This window comes from Pteropus alecto, unplaced genomic scaffold (assembly GCF_000325575.1).
Source record: "Pteropus alecto unplaced genomic scaffold, ASM32557v1 scaffold213, whole genome shotgun sequence".
Classification (NCBI taxonomy): Eukaryota; Metazoa; Chordata; class Mammalia; order Chiroptera; family Pteropodidae; genus Pteropus; species Pteropus alecto.
Genome location: NW_006434829.1, coordinates 4046395 through 4068157, shown reverse-complemented (window position 1 = coordinate 4068157; position 21763 = coordinate 4046395). Strand labels below are relative to the sequence as shown.

At 40.4% G+C, this 21763-nt stretch overlaps 1 protein-coding gene, 1 long non-coding RNA gene and 1 other non-coding gene across 9 annotated transcripts in view; all 3 read right to left on the bottom strand.

Annotated features, from left to right (window-relative positions):
* Positions 1-21763, bottom strand: part of SBNO1 (strawberry notch homolog 1) — a 43071-nt gene that overhangs the window by 20995 nt on the left and 313 nt on the right. For 2 of the 7 annotated variants that reach the window (XM_015587952.1, XM_006909982.2), the window contains exons 2-13: positions 14894-15025; positions 14260-14364; positions 12687-12999; positions 8901-9001; positions 5871-5967; positions 4110-4270; positions 3173-3306; positions 2889-2979; positions 1555-1716; positions 533-668; positions 350-455; positions 61-214 (exon numbers count right to left, since the gene is read on the bottom strand). In XM_015587952.1, coding sequence (XP_015443438.1) covers positions 61-214; positions 350-455; positions 533-668; positions 1555-1716; positions 2889-2979; positions 3173-3306; positions 4110-4270; positions 5871-5967; positions 8901-9001; positions 12687-12999; positions 14260-14364; positions 14894-15025 — 1692 coding nt within the window. The remainder of the gene's footprint in view (positions 1-60; positions 215-349; positions 456-532; positions 669-1554; positions 1717-2888; positions 2980-3172; positions 3307-4109; positions 4271-5870; positions 5968-8900; positions 9002-12686; positions 13000-14259; positions 14365-14893; positions 15026-21763) is intronic. The other 5 variants (XM_015587953.1, XM_006909983.2, XM_015587954.1 and 2 more) reach the window with 4 other exon arrangements.
* LOC112478362 lies at positions 6838-8889 on the bottom strand. The gene is made up of 2 exons (XR_003045799.1): positions 8341-8889; positions 6838-8275 (listed from the first exon to the last, which is right to left on the bottom strand). It is a non-coding gene; the product is annotated as an uncharacterized LOC112478362 (long non-coding RNA).
* On the bottom strand, positions 11363-11481 carry LOC112478371. The gene has a single exon (XR_003045817.1). It is a non-coding gene; the product is annotated as a 5S ribosomal RNA (ribosomal RNA).

Here is a 21763-nt window from a genome sequence, read left to right as displayed (position 1 = left end):
TGACTACCAAACGTTATCAGGTGCCTTAAAAATACTATGAATTAAGAAAAAAATCCTCACCAGCTTGACTGCTTTGTTATACATTTTTACATAGCTCTGAGAAAGAAGAACTTCCTCAATTTTGAAGGTCACTCCAGTAAAGCTCAGCTGTCGAGCAATGTACATTCCTCTAAGCTTCATATCCATAGCAACTATTTCCATGGCACCAACACCTCTGAATAAAATTAAAACACACAGTAACTATCATTAAATATAGTAGGGCGTTAACATGCGTGAAAGAAGTTTTAGCAATAATACATCTCTTAGATTGCTACCGAGAACAAACAGAGCATACTGTAAGCTGCATTACCTCCGTTCTACTGCTTGAATAAAATCACTGAATTCTCGAAACGGTGTTCCCTCACCCCATATTCCAAGACGGTTCATATAGGCCATGTTTCGTGGTTCAGAAGCACCTGGAAAACCCAAAATAAGTCATGCTATAACTGAAAAAATAACCTACACATCTGTTTCTAAATAACTAACTACTCACCAGTGGCACTAGCATAGACAACTCTGGCTTTTGGCAATTTGTTCTGAAGCTCTAAAACTGCTAAGCCTGTCTTGGTCGGCTTCGAGGAACCAACAGGACATAAGTTTTTTGCTTTATGACATTCATCAAACACTATCTGTAAGGAATGAATTAAGGAACACATCTCATTGGCAGCACGTGTCTCCAATCTTTCATGAAGTTAAACTTTTGTTTCTCCGAGGCTGTGACAGACATCCAAGATTTCTGGGGTGGTGGCCCTTGGGTAAAATTCAAGATTAGGGGAAAAGACGCTGCTGATAATAAAATCCTAGGCGTTAACTTTTTTTGCTAACACCCACACACCTATCATCCTGCTTTGTCAAACCTTAACACTTTGCCATTTTGCTTCAGATCATGTTCTTTTTCATTAAGATTACAAACATAAATGAAGCCCTCCCTGTGCCTCTCCTTGATTTCAGCCCCACACTCTCAAGTCTCAGAGGCACTCACTGAATTTGGTACTTATCTTAACCAGATATTTAATTCTTAATTACGATGGAGAAAAGGATCCACCACGGCAAGAAATGTCCACCACACAGATAATTTGGGTGAATTTTGTTAGCAGCAGCACGACTGGTAACCAGCTTGATCAGCATTTCGAATACTGGTGCTCCCCGTGCAGGATCGTAAAGGTATGTGCGAGCGAACAGGTCTAGAAATCACTAGGTCGACAGTTTTCCCCCCTCAGTCTTCTCAGACACTTCACTAGGTAAATGTGCAATGTGAAGCCCCAGGAGGGAAGCACAGTATTCGGCGTTTCCCATACCGAGTAACATGCTCCTACACCAGGACCTTAAAACGCCGCCCTCCTACGTGACAGCAACAAATGGAATCAACTTTCTGATCCCCATGGACTCAACGTAATCGTTAGAGCTGTCGTCCCAGCAATTTATTTAATCTCAAGATGCCTGTTTTCCAGATATTTATCTTTACGTTAACTACTGCATCATAAAAAATATAAACATGTCTGCTGCAAAGGATACCACTCCATCGAAGTCATCGCCGCACCAATGCAGAAGCTGCTTTAACCTAGTTTTGTATTTCCCGCCAGACTGACTTTCGCCAATGAGGGAAGAATAGGTAGCAAAAATAACACCCTTTTTCACGCTCCCATTGTGTTTGGAAGAAATTTTTCCATACTTAAACTAAAAAAGAAAAGAGAAAAATTTAGTAAACGTACTTTTCTGTCTGAAACACTTATCCCACCCAGACTTCTACAGCAGGAAACCAGTAGTCTCTGATGGGCTTTAGGGAAGTCAAGGACCTCCTAAGGTCACACACAAAATGTCCTGTACAGGTGTGCACAAGATACACACGTGACGCAGCCACGCACGTGTACACATACAACTTTATGGTTCAAGGATCCAGTTTTCAAAGTCTCGAAAAAGTCCATCATCAAAAAAAGATTACAAATCAAACTCCCCTACAAAAATCACAATATCCATTCTACAAATGTTCATTGTATGCTTACTATATGCAAAGCACTGCAATTGCTTTGAGGGAAATATAAAAATTACGATGAATAATTTATGTGCCCTTCTTCAATTACATTGATTCGGAATTCAAAAATATTCACCATGCCAGTTACATGTTTTTCTGAACAGTTAGTAGTCACTCGAGTCATAGTACTTGACTCGCCCACCCAAACGGCCCTGGTGTGCCAGGCAACACTGACCCAGCTCAGGAGTCACGTGGAAAAGACTGCCACCTACTTCGTTTCAAAGGGCTAGAGGGAGGGAGGCTTTAGCAGGAACCAGGCCTGTCTATTCCACCCATGTAACTCCAACCACTGGTGCACAGTTGGAGGACAACCAAGATTTGCTAAAAATGAGCATTAAGATTCTAATCGCATTAAACTGTGCTTTAGACACCGAGGCACATTTTCTTCCACTTGACAGCTGTGTCTTAACGCAGACACAGTTCAGGTATACGAGTCCACTGGATGTCTCTGAACCACAACTCAACATGCGACAATGGGGACACCGCCTGTCTCCAGCTTTATGACACTGCTCCCTTATGGTTTTGTGAGTTTCACCCATATAAAGTTACCTCAGAAACAAAGACAAAAACAACACTGAAGACTGAGAATAAACTCCATGACAACAGAGACAACACCTATTTTTTGTTTGTCTCTACATAACCCTACCTGTCACAGTATCTGACACACAGTAACCCGCAAAGCAACAGTGGCTAGCACTCACCAGACTTTCTGTGACATAACTCATTTAACAGTCATAAGAAGTAGAAACTTATTATTCTCACCTCACAGATGAGTAAATATTTATTGAATAACCAACTGAACAAGAAACTTTCATACCTTATTTAATGAATGGACCAAAATGTTTTTTGCTCCAATATCCCTCAAATCTCTTTCAGCATCGTATTTTAAATCATTTGAAACACTAAACCTGCCACACACAACAAAAGGAAGAAAAGGGAAAAACACAAGTTAAACGCAAATTCCATCACTCCGGCAGTATTCAAGAATAAATAAAACTAGGCCTTGAGACTTCGCAAACACAGCGCCCCCTCCCTAAAGCCCAGGCCGCACGCTGAGTGACTGCGGTGCGAAGGCCTCCGCGGCGGGTCCCCAACACTCACCACAGCGCTCTTTTTCTGCTCAGCAAATAATTTTCGTAGATGACTCCTGCTATTGTCCTTCCTTTTCCTACACCAGCACCGTCGCCTATTAAGAAGCCAGCGCGGTCTCCATTGGGTAGGAAGGTTTCATGTTGCTGGGGGGAAAAAAGGTGGCAATTAATCTACTCCTTTCGCTAGTTAGGTGATCGGTCTTTCCTGTTGTTTCAGGTCTGTGATAACATGACTTATGTTTATACACGTGCTACTCAATTTGGCTTAGTACGGATACTTGCTTTGTATTTAACATACATTCTCATCTGTTCCGAGTGACTAAAATTAGTAAGCTGACGAGCATTCTTCCACAGCCCTTTCGACACTGGCACGACTGAATACAAACTTTCACCTCACACATGAACATGAGGGATGGTCGGCTGTTTGGCTATTACTTATTTTCCAAAGACAGAGAATGACAAAAATCCTTTGAAAACAACTGGCCTAACTCTAACTCACATTCTGAGAGCGGGTACAGCACCTGCATAGTTAAAGCCACAGTTTATTCGGTCACTCCAAGGGTGTGGGCTTTCGAAGCTGCTCTAGCTTTCAGCCACTGGGTGTAAAAGCTGCAACAAATAGCTTTGTGTGTGTGCGTTCGTTCGTTCTCACCTAATAGTTCTATGGGACAGACCCCCAGTGACAAAATTTAGGCCAAAGGATGCATGTATTTGTAGTTTTAATACATACTCCCAATGATTCCAAAAGGTTATGACATTTTGTCATTTCCACTAGCAATGTACTCCCCACATCCGTGCTACCACTGTTGAATTTTCTAACACATAAAACTTCTATAAAAAGCACAATCGCAAGTCTTTCATTCAAGAAAGCTTCCCTACTGACTAAAACAATTATATGGAGTAAGACTGAAAGATAAAGTATGCAGTTAGAAAATACCACTGCTCACCTGGGCGGCGTACGTAATCGCCTCAAGCTGTAACGCTGATAACCAGCCGTTATCGATGGTCTCTTCGGAAATGGACGTTTTGTACCAAACATCAGGAGGAGTAACACTGGACAAGGAACTAGTTTCCACTACAGCATCTGGGTGACGAAGGCCGATTTTCACTAAACGAAAATTTAAAAATATTTCGTTTTAATTATTCTAGGTAATACTTCCAGTTTTTTTATATTGCAACATTATTCCCATGACAGAGAAAATATAAAAAGATACTCCAGGATTCTAGAAAAGGTCATCAACTTTTCTAGTAATGTACTGTTTAGATCTGACTAAAATGACCTATTTAATCAACTACTTATGCTTTAGAGACTTGCTGATAAAAAGATTCAGAAAAATACCCACTTAGTGCATACCACCAGATTCTCCAGTAGTAACTGAACATAATCCTAGATTCAGTTTATCTGAATGAATCATTCACTTCAGTGAAAAAAGTTTGCAATATAATTTTATCTTGAAAGATACTGCAAAAGAAATCTTGGCTATAAAATTAAACAGTAACCAATTTCCCAAAATGTATAATGTGAATATAATTTAAAATAGCGGTCGGCAAACTTTTTCTATAAATGGCCTGACAGTAAATATCAGCTTTGTGGGGCATCTGGTCTCTTTTATAACTAGTGAACACTGCTGTTGTAGCAGGGTAAAAAAGTAGCCATAGCCAATAAAACAATGGCATGGCTGGGTTCCAATAAAAACTTTATTTATAAAGACAGGCAGTGATCCAGATTTACTCCGCTTACCTCTGGTTTAAAGGGCCATCGGTAAGCTTTCAATTTTTTTTTTTGTGAAGACTATAGTCGGGGGGGTCGAGACAGGAATATATTCCAGCCATAGCCAATAAAACAATGGCATGGCTGGGTTCCAATAAAAACTTTATTTATAAAGACAGGCAGTGATCCAGATTTACTCCGCTTACCTCTGGTTTAAAGGGCCATCGGTAAGCTTTCAATTTTTTTTTTTGTGAAGACTATTATTGGAGGAAGGGACATAATAATATTTCAGATACCGCAATCTAAAGTTCATTTTAAGTGACCAGAAAAGTATGAGACCTTAGAGTCCATACATGGTTGGTAAACAGAAATTTTTACATTAAGTGGTATTATGAGTGGCTTTTTACAAAAACCTAAAATATATAAAAGAAAATTTCTACACATATATTTTTAAATCTCATTACCCCTATGTAATGAAAAAGTAAAAATTTTTATACAAAAGGTACAAATTATTAATTTCCATAGTCATTATGGGAAAAAAGGCAGAAATGGTGTTAATGTAAACCAGTGAATTCAAACAGCATGTCTTAAGATTCCCACATTTTTATGATTTTAGCTAAGCTGTATAAACTATATAAATCTAAGATTACATATTTACATCTCTGCAATTCTGTATGATTTTAAAATCGTTGCTAATATAAGCAAAAGTAACGTGAAACAAAGTAAAACTCAAGCTTTTATTCTTGGTTTTAAGACTTCAACCTAAAACAAAGTTCTAAATTTGTGTAGGAAAAAAATAAAAGCCGCAGTAAAATTTTCAAGTAGGTATTTAAAAACATGTTTTAGTTTAAAATATTACGAAGCCCAAACTTGTCGAATCCTGAGGCATCCAACATTGATAGGTCCTAGTAGATAATGATGCGTACGAGAAAGTTATTTAAATTCAAGAGGAACCTACAAGTCTTTCATTATTCTGACAAAAACCCCAAAGACATACATTTTATTGGCATATACTCTGCATAGGTTTCCGCATGGCCCATCTCTTCTTCATCTTCTTCCTCTGGTTCATCTTCCTCCTTTACAACAGGAACCTTCTGGAACACAGAGAGCACATTAGCAATTCTAATCCCAGAGACTGGAGGACCACCCAACACACACGACTCTTCTGCAGGAACACCCACACTCTTTGATCTTGGAAACACGACATACCACTTCTACGGCCCCAGAATCACACTCCGCAGCTTCCCCGCTTGTCCGATGAGGAGCGCAGACAAGCCATGCCCCACGCTCACCCCTCACACGCAAAAGGGCCACCGCACAGCTCCACCACCTTCCAGCCACCATCTCCAACTATTCTCTCCTTCGTACTGCCTACCACCCACCCCGACACCCAGACTCTCTCTAACCTCAGTCCTAGTTCCAGAAGTAAGAAGAGGAAGGGGCTTGGGGAGAAACAGAGATGAGTCCCAGCAGCACATCCTACAGCCTCATGGGCAGAAACTCTGGAGTTTAAAGGTTCTTCTGAAGAACAGGGAATTTACTTCAAACATCTGTGTCTCCACACTCGCAACTATATACAGAGGATGCCATATCATTTACTCTCCAAACCTTGGTCCATCTATCTGACAGTGCAATGGGGAGCTGTTAGTAACTTCGCCAGGAAAACACAAATAAACCCAGACCGTCCCAGGCAAACTGAGCAAATGGTCACCACAGTCACATGTGTCCTTGTGTTTCTCCACGGAATCTTAAAGGGGCGAGGTAAGGAGGGAGAGAGAAAGAGGAAGACCCTGAACGAGCCTCTTCTCACACCAGTAAAACCATCTGGAAAGCTCTGTTAACGTGTGCTTCTTCAAGGAAGACTGTGAGAAGCAGCTGTGCAACCCAGCACACTGAGAAGCGAGGACGAGAAACAAAACCCAGTCGGAACCTACAGGTAAAGCCAAGGATGACACGGCACCGAAAGGTCAGGGCAGGCTTGCCTTCGTTTTGTTTTTTTTTTTTCAGTCTAGAATGGACCATGATGGCGCTCAGATGCTCGGTAAATGTGAGAAGGAAAAGGGAGGTGGGAGATAAACACCCTATCAACACCAAGCCATGGAGTCCTCAGAAAAAAATCTGAAAAATCCCCGAAATGTCCTCAGAAAGCATGCCAAAGTGAAACCCTATTTCAAAAATTGGAGACAAAATGGCCAAAGAAACACATAAATCCCAATTCTGTTGTTTATTTGTATGGCCTTGGGCAAATTACTTCAATTCTGAGTCCTCCCATCTGCACCTTCACACCTTTCTCTCACCTGTAGACAGGAATGTACACCATGCTGAATGTCCTGCCTCCTCCTCATCTTCCCCCACCAAAACGAAACCACGCACACACCAAGGGTATAACTGGAGGGTAAATTGGTAATGCCAGGGGCTCACGAAACCTAGGCACCACACAGGTAGTACTTGTAAGCCAGCTGGATGTAAAATGGCAACTGCCACCAAGAGTAGGGTTGAGATACATGGGGGAGAGGGACACCGGAGCCGGGGGCAGGCCTGGCCAGCACACAGAGTGGATCGTCTCTACGCAACTCCAGGCACATTTTACTAGATGGAGAATGCGGGCCCACAGTTGTCAGGTATTCCTATTTTTTAAGAAAACCTAGAAATCCAGATTCAAAATTTTTCAAAATATTGTGCAGACCAAACAAAGCACACGGATCAAATGGTTTTGGTGCAGGGGCTAATAATGTGTTATCACTCTCTTAGACGTTTCTCGCCTGCTGGCACGACAAAGAGCCTCTGGCACATTACGGGCAAACGTGGGACGGACCATGAACCTGAGCGCTAACTGCATAAAACATTTCTTGAAGAAAAGCATATTCCTACTTTCCAGGCGCACCACCAGAGCCAACGGGACGCTGCCAGCACTTGTTCTCCTGGTCCTCACCAAGACCTCAGACACGGGCTGCTCTGCTGTCTCTCAAAGGATTCCAGCCCCAAGGCCTGTCACGCGCAGTCATCTCACTTTCTATGTTTCCTTTCCCCTCACCCCTTCCAATCAAGTTCGAACCCTAGTTAACGCCCTTTCGGATCACTTAACTCACCTCCCAATCTCCCTCTTCCCGACCCCGGCTCATCCTGAATCGCGGACAGGCCCCTCCACTCCCAGTGTCCAAGTCCTTCAAACGCAACTCGGGACCCTCCGCAGAGCCCAGAGCGACCATTCCAATTTCTTCCTACAAACCAAGTACCTTGGCTTATGTCACCTAAGCAGACAACCACCAGGTCCTCTGTGCCTACTACTGCTCTAAGCTCCCTCTCAAGGTGTCCCCACAGTCCACACTCAGGCTCCATTACACCTCCGCCACGGAACGCTCTTCACAGGCCAGAGCGCCCATTTTCCTCCGAACCTGTAACCTTGCTCTGCACACTTCCGCCACGGAACGCTCTTCACAGGCCAGAGCGCCCTCCGAACCTGTAACCTTGCTCTGCACACCGCAATGTACCTTTTGCCCCACTTTACTACTGACAACGCCTGGCTGCCGAACTGTGTGCTTACGCAACGGGGGTACTTGCAGAAACCTACCCCACACTCAGTATTACGTGCAGTGTGGTTCTTAAAAAAATGCATAGAATCAATCGACTCAAAGCCCAGTATTTCCAGAATGCAGGAAAAGTTACAATTACTCATACCTAGACCGTTATATGGTCTGACAGCTCATAAAGAGCTATTTATTTAGGTTCAACCCTAAAATGAACATAGTTACCAAATACTTAACTCCACTTTTTTTTTCCTGATGAGAGTCACAATAAAAGGATATCAATACCGCATGTATTACTACATCCATCCTATCAACTACGCAAGTTATAATCACGTTTAGTGTATATTAATTTATTCCAGTGAGATTTAATGCTTATTCATTAGTTTATGTAGCTGAGTAGCCCATCTTCACCCAAAGTCTTCTGAGGGTAACATTAGAGCTCTTTTAGCCAAGTGTACTTTCATACTACACAAAAGCATAGATGAGACTTTGAAACTCACCATGGTGGGGGAAAAACTCCTCATTTTCATGTCGTTTATCCATATTCTTGCTACTTCTTTATTAGAAGACTCTTTCTTTATTGTACCATTGCTTACATCAGCTGAAAGGGAGAATCAATTTACACTTCAGAACAAAATCTCTACTACTTTTTCTACAATTTAAAAAAATTCAATAAAGTTTACCCACTTCACAAACTGAAAAACACCAATCTGCTTATCATTAACTTAAATTAAGCCTAAGGATGAAAAGTCAAAGGCGGCTATGTACCATTATGGAAGAAATTATTAACCTTAGAAAACAAGTAACCTTAAAGGAAACGTGTGCACAGAAGATTTGAAACAATTCGTCAAAAAGACACCATAACCAGAACTATTCGATAGTTCAATACAAATCCCAAGAGCAAGCCTTACTTTCAGATACTTTACTCGGTTCATTAGAAAAATATTAAAACTTGGTGCTCTCGCAAAGACAGACTCCATCTCACCTGAGCTGATGGGACTTACTAACTTTCAAGGCAACATAATTATTTCTGGAAGGAAAAAAAACGGAGAACTTTGTTTTCCTCCCTCCCTCAGAATAAAGACCCAAACAGTGAACCTTTCCTCTCCTATACCAGCGGCTTGCACACTCTTCAGAAACAGCATGAGAAGCCCTCACTCCAAACAGGAACCGAAGTGGAACTGCTTGGCCAGGCAGTGCAGAGCGCTGTGGCCAGCCCCACCCTCAAGGACCCCGGAGCCTCCTGGTACCTGGGCTTCTTGAGATCGCTGTGGTTCTAAACCACATGGGGGGACTGATAACAGCTTGTCTAGTCTACCGAGACGGGCAGTATGTGGCAGGCCTGTCTCTTGGGACTCCAAAATGACTAGGATTGAAGTACAGAAAGAGAAGAGAGCCAGGGGAGAAGTCACAGAGCGAGTAACAGGACTGGGGCTCGAGTGAGAGAACAGAAAGGACCCAAAGAGGAAGCCAAAGGGCTGGGGGCTCCCGAGGGGCACCACCCACACAGGTAGGAAACCAGGCACACAATGGCCTGCTCCGTGCAGTTTCACGCTTTTAATGTTCTTCTCTCTCAGTAAAAAGATAACCTTGCCCTACAACACAAACGTTTGCTTATCTCCAACATTCACTTACTCTGTTTCTTCTTCAGCCCTGGCCTAGTATGACAGTTTCTCAGGGTTCCAAACAAGGACGGCCTCGATTTGCAGTCTTTTATCTTTTAAAAATTACTACACTGGACGTGGGAGATGTTACTGGACCAGATATTACTCGGTCAGCTCCACGTTCCTCCTGTTTTCTGCCGTGCTCTCTAAACTCTTTCCTCGCAATGGCACATGCCCGCTCCTTTAAGTGATGAAAGTGGATGCTGATTCGAGAAGTGGAATACTCAGAAAGCCACTCACATAAAAGTAGCAGTCTTTCTACTCATCAAATCCAAAGATTTTAACAAAAAGCAGCTTCTACTAACTGCTGATCACTCCCAAGCCTCCCGGGGGCCATTCTAGATGCCGCCCTGCACCCCAGCTAGGTCTGGGCCACAGTTCTGCTCTGCATGGCAGAAAATGGAAATCAGTCCCAAGTCAGTTAAGATGACTTAGACCTGTCCTGCTTTAAAATCTTTACTTTAGCCTATTAGAACAGTGTTAGACTTTTGACTCACAAAACTGTAAGATAATAAAGTTTTGTTATTTAAAAAAATAAAAGATTTTACAAGTGGCACCTAGCTGCCAGGATGAGTTAGTCCTGGACAATGATGGTGAGAGTAAAACTATAGCCTTAAAGGCACAAGAATAAACCCAAACATAAAGATTAGATTATCCGGTATTTTTAATTTCATGTGTCACTAAAGATAAAGTTAGCTCCACATCATTGTACAAAATACTTCCTGCCCTCTCCTTTGGAATATCTCGGGCCCTCTACTTTAAAACGTGAGCACATTATAACTTCTAAACAGACAATTCTGCTACAAAATTATATATTGGTCTCTATCGGATATTAAAATATATCTCCCACAATCAGAAACGTAAAGCAGCTGTTTGGAAGGGGGAATTAACTATTCAATACTCAATGCCTCATTCCAAGACCCTGATGGGATGCTATGTACTAGTATAAATCACTAGGAAGCTCCATTCTATTCCCTTAATCCAAAAACACAACAATCTCAAAGAAACTTAAAAAAAAAAAAAAAGATACCCAATTCCTATGCTAAAACTATGAACTAGTGGTCAGATGAGGATGTAACTGAAGTCAGAGCCAGCACCTTCCACAGTGCCCATCATGGTATTACGACACGACAGGGACTCAAACACTACCAAGTTCAATGGAGAAGAGAAGGAAAGAATATCCCTCGAGTTTACATTTTTCAGTTCTTTTTTTTTTTTTTTTAGGCGAAGAAACTCTTGGTTGACCTCACAGACTGCAAGGACCTTGCCAGCTTACAATCTCCCCCACTTCTTTTTTACGCCTACAGCACCTGGTCTTCCTAGGTGGTCTCCCATCCAAGTACTAACCAGGCCCGACCCTGCTTAGCTTCCGAGATCAGACAGGATCGGGCTTGTTCAGGGTGGCATGGCCATAGACCAGTTTCTTAAACTATATTACTAAAATTTGCCATAGCCAAAGTTTGAAAAAAGGACAAATGAATTCTATTTTACCCTTAAAAATTACCTTAAATACAAAGCTTCCTCTGAACACCACTTAAAATTATAACCTCTTCCTACCCCATCTCCCATTTTTCATTTCTCTCTGGAGCACTTATCCCTCTGACATACTATATAACTTACTGTTTCTCTCCACTAGAGTGAAAGCTCCATGAAGGGAGAGATTTCAACAGTTTTCTTCCCAACCACAGCCTCAAAATCCCGGAGCAGCACTTGACACACAGCAGGCGCTCAGTATGTCTTGAATAAATAAGGAACAAAAAAGCCACTCCAGGAAAGAAAAACTAACTATAAAATCTACATTCTTTATGCATTAATGAATTCTTTAAAAAAGTGTAATCAAACCATTGTTGACCTTTTTCACTTTAAATTGAAACCTATCCTTAGGTATTACGGATTAGCTAGTGGTGACAGTTGCACAACACTGGGAACATATGAAAATCCACTGAATCGTACATTTTAAGAGGGTAAATTTTATGGTATGTAAATTTTATCTCAATAAAGTTGTTATAATAAAAGCATTATGGGTGTTCATTCTTCAAAACAAATCTAATGAAATATTTTATGACGAGACTACATTTATTTTAAACGAGAATATACTAAAAACACGACTACCCAGCAAGGAATGAGGCCAATGACAGGCAAAATCACAAGGCTGTAGAAGTCAAAGTATCAAAGTATCAGTTTAAATCCTGTTACCAGGAGCATGGCCCCAAAGACCACCAGCAACGGTGCCTCCAGAAAGCTTACCAGAACTGCAGAATCTGGACCCTACCTCCGAGCTACCGAATCCGATTATTTCTAAACAAGATTCCCAAGTGATTCATAAACACATCAAGTTTGAGAAGCGCTGATTTAAAGGACTGAGAAAAATGTTCACAATATATAAAACTGCGATCTCATGTTGTCAATGAGGCCACTTGGTTAATTTCACACATGGTTTCAAAGCTAAAGCTGCTAAATTTTTGCTTCTCTTGAATTGTGTACACACTGTAAGTGTAGAATCACGGAGTTACTACCTCTTTCGTGGTCGATTCTTTTAAGACCGAAGCAAACCCTTAAAAACACACTGATATATCTTACCAAAAGCAGACAGTTGACACCACTGAAAACAGAAAGACTTACTAGCTGCTGTTGCAACTGGCTGAGCAATATTAGCAGGTGGCTTCAGTTTCATGAGTTCGTTCAGACTATTATTTTTTAGTAGGTCCTTCAGCTGAACCTGGTCTTTTGAAGGTGCAGAAGTCATGGCATTTCGTACTGCTGGTGCTGAGACTGAAGGGCGTGTGTTCGCAGTCGTCTGGATAAATTTTGTTAAAGTGATGGTCTGCCTATTCGTTGTTACCGGTGGTGTTTTAGTCATTACTATTGTAGATCCCAAGGGTGGAAGCTGATTTATTTGATTCAGCACAAATGTTGTAGTAGACGGAGGCTGCTGCTAGAAAAGAAAACCATACGTATCACACCACTGAAAAATGCTTTATTCTCCGATGTGGCCCATGTCCATAAACACGGTAGGCCACTTAAAAATCCAAAACTGACTTTTATTCTTACCTAACAATCGACGCTTCACTTTTAATTCAATATGATCAGCTATAAACAACCATGTTCAAACACACCACTTTGAGGAAAAGAAGGTATAGTAGTGTGATATTTTATGTAACTGTCAGGGACAGCAAACATAAAACGGGCCTATCCTAAGCAAGCTGTGGTGCACGGTAACCCCATATAGTACAAGGAACAGGAAGAATTGCTAATCCCAGCACTGCCCCAACTAGGTGGAGAACCTCAGGGCGATCACCCCACCTCTGGAGGCCCAGGCTCTCAGGGGACCACTTGCTGGTTCTAACATTCTATGACTCCTGCTCAGTGCTTTGTTTGCTATCATATAGTCTATACTAACGTTCAGGACAAGATAAAACCACTAAGCACAGTTTCAAATTCCTATGTCACACAAATGATCCAGCCAAGTAAATTACAAATACTGGTGATAATGCAGGTGCTACCTTTGAGCCTAAAACAAAGCTACATAGCATTTTTTTACACGGGAGAGGGTAGGAGCCGGACAAAAAGCAAAACAAGATTTGAAGATAGTATGTCCACGTCTACAAGTGACTAAAGTGTAACCGAGATACTTTTAGAAATTTAAATATATTTTTATTTCCTTTCCTCCTTAGGCTGTTATTTCTCCAAAACTCCCAACAACAGCAATCTTCTAGGTACTATTTATCACTTTAAAAAATAATAATTTATGACAAGTTAAAATTTTAACCAGTGTGTCCAATAATTATATACCACTAGGCTTAAGTTCATACTCGCTTTTGTGTCTAAGGTAAGGTCAGAGGAACTCCATAGTTAAAGTACAATTATAATCACACAAAAATTATATACACCAATGGATGAAAGCTGAAATAAGTAAAAATGAAAAGGGTAGGAGGATAATGTATAGTTTATCTTCACTTCATGAATTTTTTTTTTATCATCTGCAATAAATTGTTTCATCCAAATTTTCTTTTGACCAATATAACTACCATAAGAATGAAACAAATGTTTTACAAAGTAGGAGATGAGTAGAATATTGGGAAGTGAGTAGTGAAAAGCAGAACTAGTGAGATAAAACTGTTTCATATTAAAGGTTATTTTCTTACTACAATCCTAAACTACTTTAGCAGTAATGTTGAATCTAAATAATTCTTACCCTAACATTTAATAGTGCTGGAGTGGGCACCGTCTCTGGCTCTTGTTTTACAGGAACTGCTGCTTCAGTCTCCAAACCTAGTTCTAGTGTACTAAGTGGCACTGACTGGAGAGAAAACAACACCAAGAAAGAAAGAAAGCATGACGGCAGTGAATTCCGCTTCAAGAACAAGAGAGGTATTTATTTCATTATAATAAAAAAAAGTCAAGCTTTACATTCAAACGGAATGTAAAATCACTGATACCAGGTATAAAGTAACAACGATCTTTGCAAGCATAACATCTTTGCAAAACTACACTAACACCAGAATCTTATTTTTGCTCTCAGAGAATGTGTCTAGTGAAACCTCACAAAAATGTTCCTATAAACTACAAAGACAACTATTAAGGACATCAACCATCTCCCACGAAACCCTGAACAATCACCTCTTATGTTTTTTACATATATATCAAAACAATAAATGTCTTGATTTTCATTGCAAATGTTTTCTGCCTCATGAATGAAGACTAACACGCAACATAATAATGTCCACATGCATATTTAAAGTTAAGGCTTAATTAACACCTACTTTTATAAATAAAAATTAAAGTTAAGAAAAAACGTACTTTCTACAGAGGCTTTGGAAAACTCTTACCTGGTGAACTGAAGGGGTAGGTGTTGGAGTTGCAAGCCCCGCATCTCCACCGTCAATATCAAAGAGGTCATTCGGACTAATTCCACTCTCGCTCAAAGCAGCAAGCAGTAAATCTTGCCCTGGCTCCACCATCTTTAGAACGAAATATTAAATATTAACATAAAAAACTTAAAATGACAACTCTCTTCTAAATATAAACCAACATTGTCTACGAGACCCATTCATTCAATATTTATGGAGAAGCTGCTAGATGACAGGCAGGTCCCCAAAAATTCACATTAAGATAGAAATGACAATGAAGTATATAAATCACAGCAAGAGTCTATGTCTACAACATGCTGTGGGAACAGAAGGAAATGCTGAACTTCGTAGGCAGGAAGGTAACAAAGACGACAGTGAAGCTCAGTCTCAAGAAAGAAATCGCCAGGTGGACGAGGACCTTCTGGACAGTGTATTCAAACTCATGGAGGCGTGAAAGACGCTGGCACCCTCTAGGCCAGAAGCAGGAGGCATCTTAGGAAGCGGCTACAGCAGACTCTTCTCTCTCTTCCCACCCTGCTGCTGCGGCAGACCAGGAGGGAGATGCTGTGCCACGCCAGCCAGCAGGGTGGAAAGAGAGAGAAGGGGACGGGTTCCAAGCTATTTAGGAAGGAGAATCCATAGACAGGGCTTAAATAAAAGCTCAAAATGAAGGGAGAAGATGAAACACACAAAAAAGCAGGAGCTGACAGATAATTAAGAGTTAAGCCAAGAGAAAGTAAACAAATAAAAGTTGAGCCCAGGAGATCTGAAAGATGAGTTACATGGAATTTAGGGGCGGAAATGCCTATTTAAGAGCAAGCAAATACATTTTAGGTTGGCGTTTCCCAACTGTACTCTCAGGAGCCAGATCAAAGTATTCTACCACCAAAATGGAACAAAAGCTTAACAGAGCTTTCTCAATTTTAACTTTTCTCATTAATTTATCTGACATAACCCATTTACATATACAAACATCTGAGAAATATGTAACTTGTTTTTCTCAGAAAACTAATTTCCTGTTATATAAATAACATATTTTCAGCTAGTCTATTTGTTCTCAGACTATGCAATAAAATTAAATGTCAGTGTTTCATTAATCCTACAAAAAGAAAGATGTTGGCCAAGAATGCCATGACCATGACTTCCAAAACATAAAAACTACTGTTTTAGATGAAAGCCAAGATATTTAACAGAGAAATTGCACTAGGTAGGTCTACATCACACAAGCTTATGTATCATTTAGAAAGAGGTTCTAATGGAAACATGAATGAGTTTAAGGTAGAAAACCAAAGACATCCAGAAATGAAACTAAGGGCAGACTGGCCGTTCAAAGGATGGGCGGAAGGACAGAGCCCAAAGGAGATTTCCCCAAAATTTTTCTGAAAAAGGAAAAGCAGTCTAAGAAAGAAAACATTTTGAGCAGAAAGGAGGAAGGGAATTGCCAGAGACTAAGTATCTTTTACAAGCCTGACACAGTGTTAGGCTCTTCATTTACTGCTGGAGACTGCAATGACCCTAAACCAGATAGGTATAATTTTAGAGATGAAACGGAGGCTCAGAAAGCTTAAGTTACCTGCCCAAGCTCAACCATTCAGATCTAGATTATTCAAACTTCAGAGCCCATGCATTCTCTTTCCAACAAGTAGATCAAGAAGTCAATGTTGGTAATCTTTAAGTTTCAATACTTAATTTAAAAAATTGGAAGAGAGGTGGAGTATTAGCAAGATGAAAATAGTATAAAAGAAATGAATGTCTGACTAATGTACTGTATATGTGAAACTAATTTAAATAAATGTATTAAAAAAAAAAGAAATGAATGTCTGAGACAAAGAGTAGAAATATCCCAACATGGATTTAAAATAAAGTTGATTTGATCCATTTTTCCAATATAGACACAGTTGCCCATACTTTACAAATCATCCTAATACAAGTACGTAACAAGAGCTATGTAACAAAATGTTTTAAAAACGTTTTCAATCCATAAAATACTTCCTTAGGACCAACGACCTGTGGGTATTGGGGGTCTTGACCTACATACTGTGGCTAACCTTGACCTAAAATAGAAACTGAGATTATCAAAATGTCTTTTAAAAGTAATATTAGAAATAATGATTTCTTTACATTGAAACAAAAGTGCAGTGTTTTAAACCAGCGACTCCTCAACTACAGACTGCAGAACCCTTGGAGGCCCAGGGCCCCATTAATCCATCAGATGCGCACCAAGGCTTGTGTAATCGTACTCAAAAAACAATGTCGTTAACTCATGAAATAAACAAACACCACTGAAAAGTGTTACTGAATTCATGAGAACTTTATGAAATATATTTTCTGAACAATAAGCATTAAAAGCACAAAAATATCAAGGAAGAAAGGAATTTAGGGGAGAAACTTGGTGTTCATACAAGAAATGATTGCAACAGTTACAAATAACACTATCAGTGACCTCAAAATTCATTCGTAGGAATCTGAATTTGAGACCTCTGGTATGAGTAGTTACAATGTCTGCAAAAGACATTGTCTTTTACAATCTATTAATGAAAAATTTTAATTTTACATACATTTTACACACAAAATCTAGAGATATTTTTCTCTTAGGTGATTGGGCCCAAATTCACTACTTGCACTTTTTCTGCAGTGAGAAGGGGAAGAGGGACAGAAAGGGAACATCTGTGCCATTCTCTAATCCATTAGACAAAACCCTTAACATTTAACTATATTCCTATTCTAAAACTATTACAGACTCAAGGAATTTCAGTGCTCAGGCTAAGAGAGCCCTTAAACGTTTATATTATCCAATCTTCTCTTCGTTACTTTACAAATAAGTAGGATTTATTCCTGAGAGGGAAAACAACATTTTCATTTTGAATCCACTAAGTACAATATAAATGTAAATACTGTTGTGTGGAAGAGAACTGTTACAATGTGTCTACAAAGGATTTCATAGACCTCAGATGACACTATCAGTGACCTACTCAAAATTCATTCAATCTAACCAAACTAAGTTACTAACAACAGAGTGAGTCTATCTCCAACAATGGACAACAAAATGATTCCATTTTTGTCATAAATACATTTGAAAATATCGCCTATTTCAAAATAATACACTGTGAAAGCAACAATGATAAATAAAAAACAAGGACACAGTAGTTGGGAGAAACTAAGAGGCATCCTTGGCAGGAAGAGAATCCTGGGAAACAATAGCCAAGCAGAAGAATGAAAGGATACACTTCCCATCGAGATTACCAACACTGAAACCTATCCACGAGGACAAGGTTCCTCTTGTTGAGATCTGAACAGATCTTTACTGCTCTGTGCAGAACAGATACCAGGGATGTACCTGCAGTGGCGGCAGCCCACCACAGCGGCCGAGAAGATGAGGCGTAGACCAGAACACCTGGGTTCAAATACTGGCTACATCATCCACCCAGGAGTAGAATATGGTCAAATAATAACTTTCATGACTCGGTTTCCTTATCTTCAAATGGGAAAATAACACTTACCTCATAGGATTGCTGCGCTACTTGAAATAAATGTTAGGCTGCTATCATTTTGATGAACTTTAGTATGTCCAAAAAATGTTTTCTTCCATGTTGCCAATGAAACACTTTATTTCCCACAATACAAACTATTTGTTGGCAATCTATTCAATAATTAACTTCCAGATTAGTGCTACAAAACACTAGTTCCCTTTCTACCTAAAAGTGTCACACATCCAGTCTGTCCAGTTAATTGGTCAGTGTGTCTCCAGGAAACTGGTAGACATTTTTAAATGTGTACAGAAAATATCACTAAGCAAGTATCTTTTCCAGAACTAATAAAAGGTTTTTTTTAATAGTTACTTTAATAGTGCTGAATAAGTCTGATTTTTGACTCAGCTTCAACTTGCTTTTATGCAGCCCAGATGTGATGACTGACAGTTTAATAATCTGAAGGATAATGATCCACTTAGAATTCAGCTGATACAGTCCATCAACAAGGATTTATTAAGTGTCTACCGATTGCTGATTCCTTAAGAATAAGAGAGATTGGTATAAAGTTTGTTAAAGAGAGTTTTCTTTACCTAAAATGACATAAACTGTACTTTTAAGTATTTTTTATTTTTCAATTATGGTCGACAGACAGTATCAGTTTCAGGTGTACAACACAGTTATTAGACATTTATATAACTTGTGAAGTGATAATCTGTATTTTTTAAACACCTAATTCTCAAGGGAGCAGCTGCTCAGAAAAATGCCCCTCCCCCCACTCATTGCAAAATCTATAGGAAGAATGGATTCACAAAGGAATGTGCAGATTATAAACAAAGTTTCGAAAATGCTTTACAAAAGAAACAGGAAAAAAATCAAGGGAAGAAATGAAACAACTTTCTTGATCACCACATCAAATTCATGTGGCTAGTCTTGAGATTCAGTATATGGTCGGATTTTTTTCTTTTAATCCGGAAGATAGCCCATAGGTTAATTATCCCCTTGTCACAGATGAGAAACTGAGGCTTAGAGAGGAAGTGTAACAAGGTAACAACAAAGCCAGCATGGAGTGCAATTACAAGCCCAGGAAGTCTATACCACATCCCTTCAAGATTCTGTACTCAACCCTATACCAGTATTTTTCAAACTGCTGGTCAGAAAATACTGGATTGTCAAATCACTTTAGTGCATCACAACCAGTATTTTTAAATATTTCAGTACAGAACAGAAAACTAGTGCACAGTATGTGGGGGGTAAATATTATCACAAAATGAGCTTTTCAGTTCTATGCATATATATATACTAAGTCGACATTAAAACCTATTTCTTACCGGAGGAAGCAGTAAAAGGATTTAAAAATCAATGCTGTGATACATAACATACTGCCTCTAAAAAAAATAAATAAGCAAGTTAATTTGATGGGTTTTGTACTAGATCTCATTCATAAAATAGCTTCTCCTCTTAAAGGGCCTATTTTGCCCAACTACAGAAAATTTCAGTACTATCGTTTGTCCTTAATACTTAGTAAATTCAACCACGTCAAAGTGGATCTGTCATAGCATTAAAAAATAAAGAATATTGCAAAAACTTTAGGATTATGTCATTTTGGTTATTAACTGGCTATTTAATGTGAAAGCAGCTCCTCTCAGAAAGTATCTTTACATAAACTTTAGGCAGGCCTCGTGAAAAGTCAGGTTACTGCGTAAGAACAGACCGTATATCTGAGTGATCGTGTCCTTCAAATCAAATCAAACCTCAACTTTGAGGTCTCAAATCAAACCTCAACTTTGAAGCTAAGAAATACCAAAACGTATCTGTAGCTAACGTCTCTGAGGCAAATCATTCTAAAAAGCATGAAAAAAAATCTCCATACTGCCCGTTTTTAAATAATTTCAGCAAAGCCCTTTCAGCATGTTACAACTGCCTGACACATAATGGCATTTAATGAATGGATGAATGAATGAACTCTAATGTAAGCCACTAAGCCTCCCTTTTTAACGCTTACCCAGCAACTAAAGTAAAATTTACTTAAAATGCTGAAGAGAATTGTGTGAAAAAAAGTTGGGAGATAAAAAGCAGAAGCCAGAGAAAAAAGTAAAGATGTCTTCTCTGATAAGGTAAATTTTGGAAATAAATTTTGAAAATAAAATGTTCTCTTGCTTGCAAAATTAATGTCCCACTCAAGGAATCCATAGTAAATCCTACATTTTTTATCCTTGAAATTCTACACCAACTATCTTTCGTGCAATGATGATGGTTTTCCCCCACAGCTTACGAAAATCAGTTCTGACTGCCATAAATAACTGGGAAAAAATGGAATCCGTCCGCACTGTTAGCTGGTTTAAATGTCTGCAAGTGTTAAGTCTGTTTGCGCTAGGACAACTCGGGGTTTGACAGCGTCCTGGACTCTCCTGGCCGACTCTCTAGAAGTCTCATTCCGTCTCTAATTCCGGTTGACTAGAGAATATGAAACATTTAACTAAACATAAACTGCTAATAATCAACTTTCAAAGGTCAAAGGGGACCCAGTTTTTAACCTTCTCTCATCAACACGTGTTCAGTACAAACTTCCGGGTGCGGTTACAATTGGCTGCGCAATTCAATGGATGAAAACGTTGCTTTATTTGACTCTCATTTTCTCGCCCGTTCTTTTCCCACGTTTCTCAACCAGCGACTCCCCAAAACAAAAGCCTCCCACAGTAAACGGAGCACGCACATAAAAAGAGCTTCTCTGTGCTAGGATCAAGTTAGTGGTCCGCAAACATTAACCAAACAGAAACACAAAGCCGGGGTGGAAAGGGGAGGAGCTGGACGCCAGGGTCAGGAAAGAAACAATCACAAGGGCTCAGGAACATCCAAATCTCCTCAGCGGTTAAACCGACCCCAAACCACCGCTGGGAAACCACCAGCATCCACTGGTTTGGAGAACTTTAGATACTAGTTACGCCAAACACTCTCGAAGTAAGCAGATCCCCGGCCGCCTTCCCCCTGCACGGAGACGCTCAGGGTCTGGAGGGCGGGCGGGCGAGCGAGCTGTAAGCAGAATTAACCTCATCGCCGGCTGAGGCGTGAAGGGGGCTCCCACGTGTCCCTCGTACCTTCCCCACAGAACCGAAGGCGACGTGATCAGAAAGTGCAGGTGCGGGTCCAGATGTGGGGCGACCCTGTCGCCTCCCGCACTCGCCCAAACCCGGGAGCAACCCTCCGGCAGGAGGACTTTGGAAGGATTGCGGAGCTCACTTTCCTGCGGGTCCCGGACCTCGCAGCCCTGGGGTCGAGCGGGGAAAGCAAGAGGGACGACCCGAGCGGAGCCGGCGCCCGCCGACCGTGCTTCCCCGCCCCAGAGAGGGTGCCTTCGGCTCGGGACAGCGGGGTCCCCAGG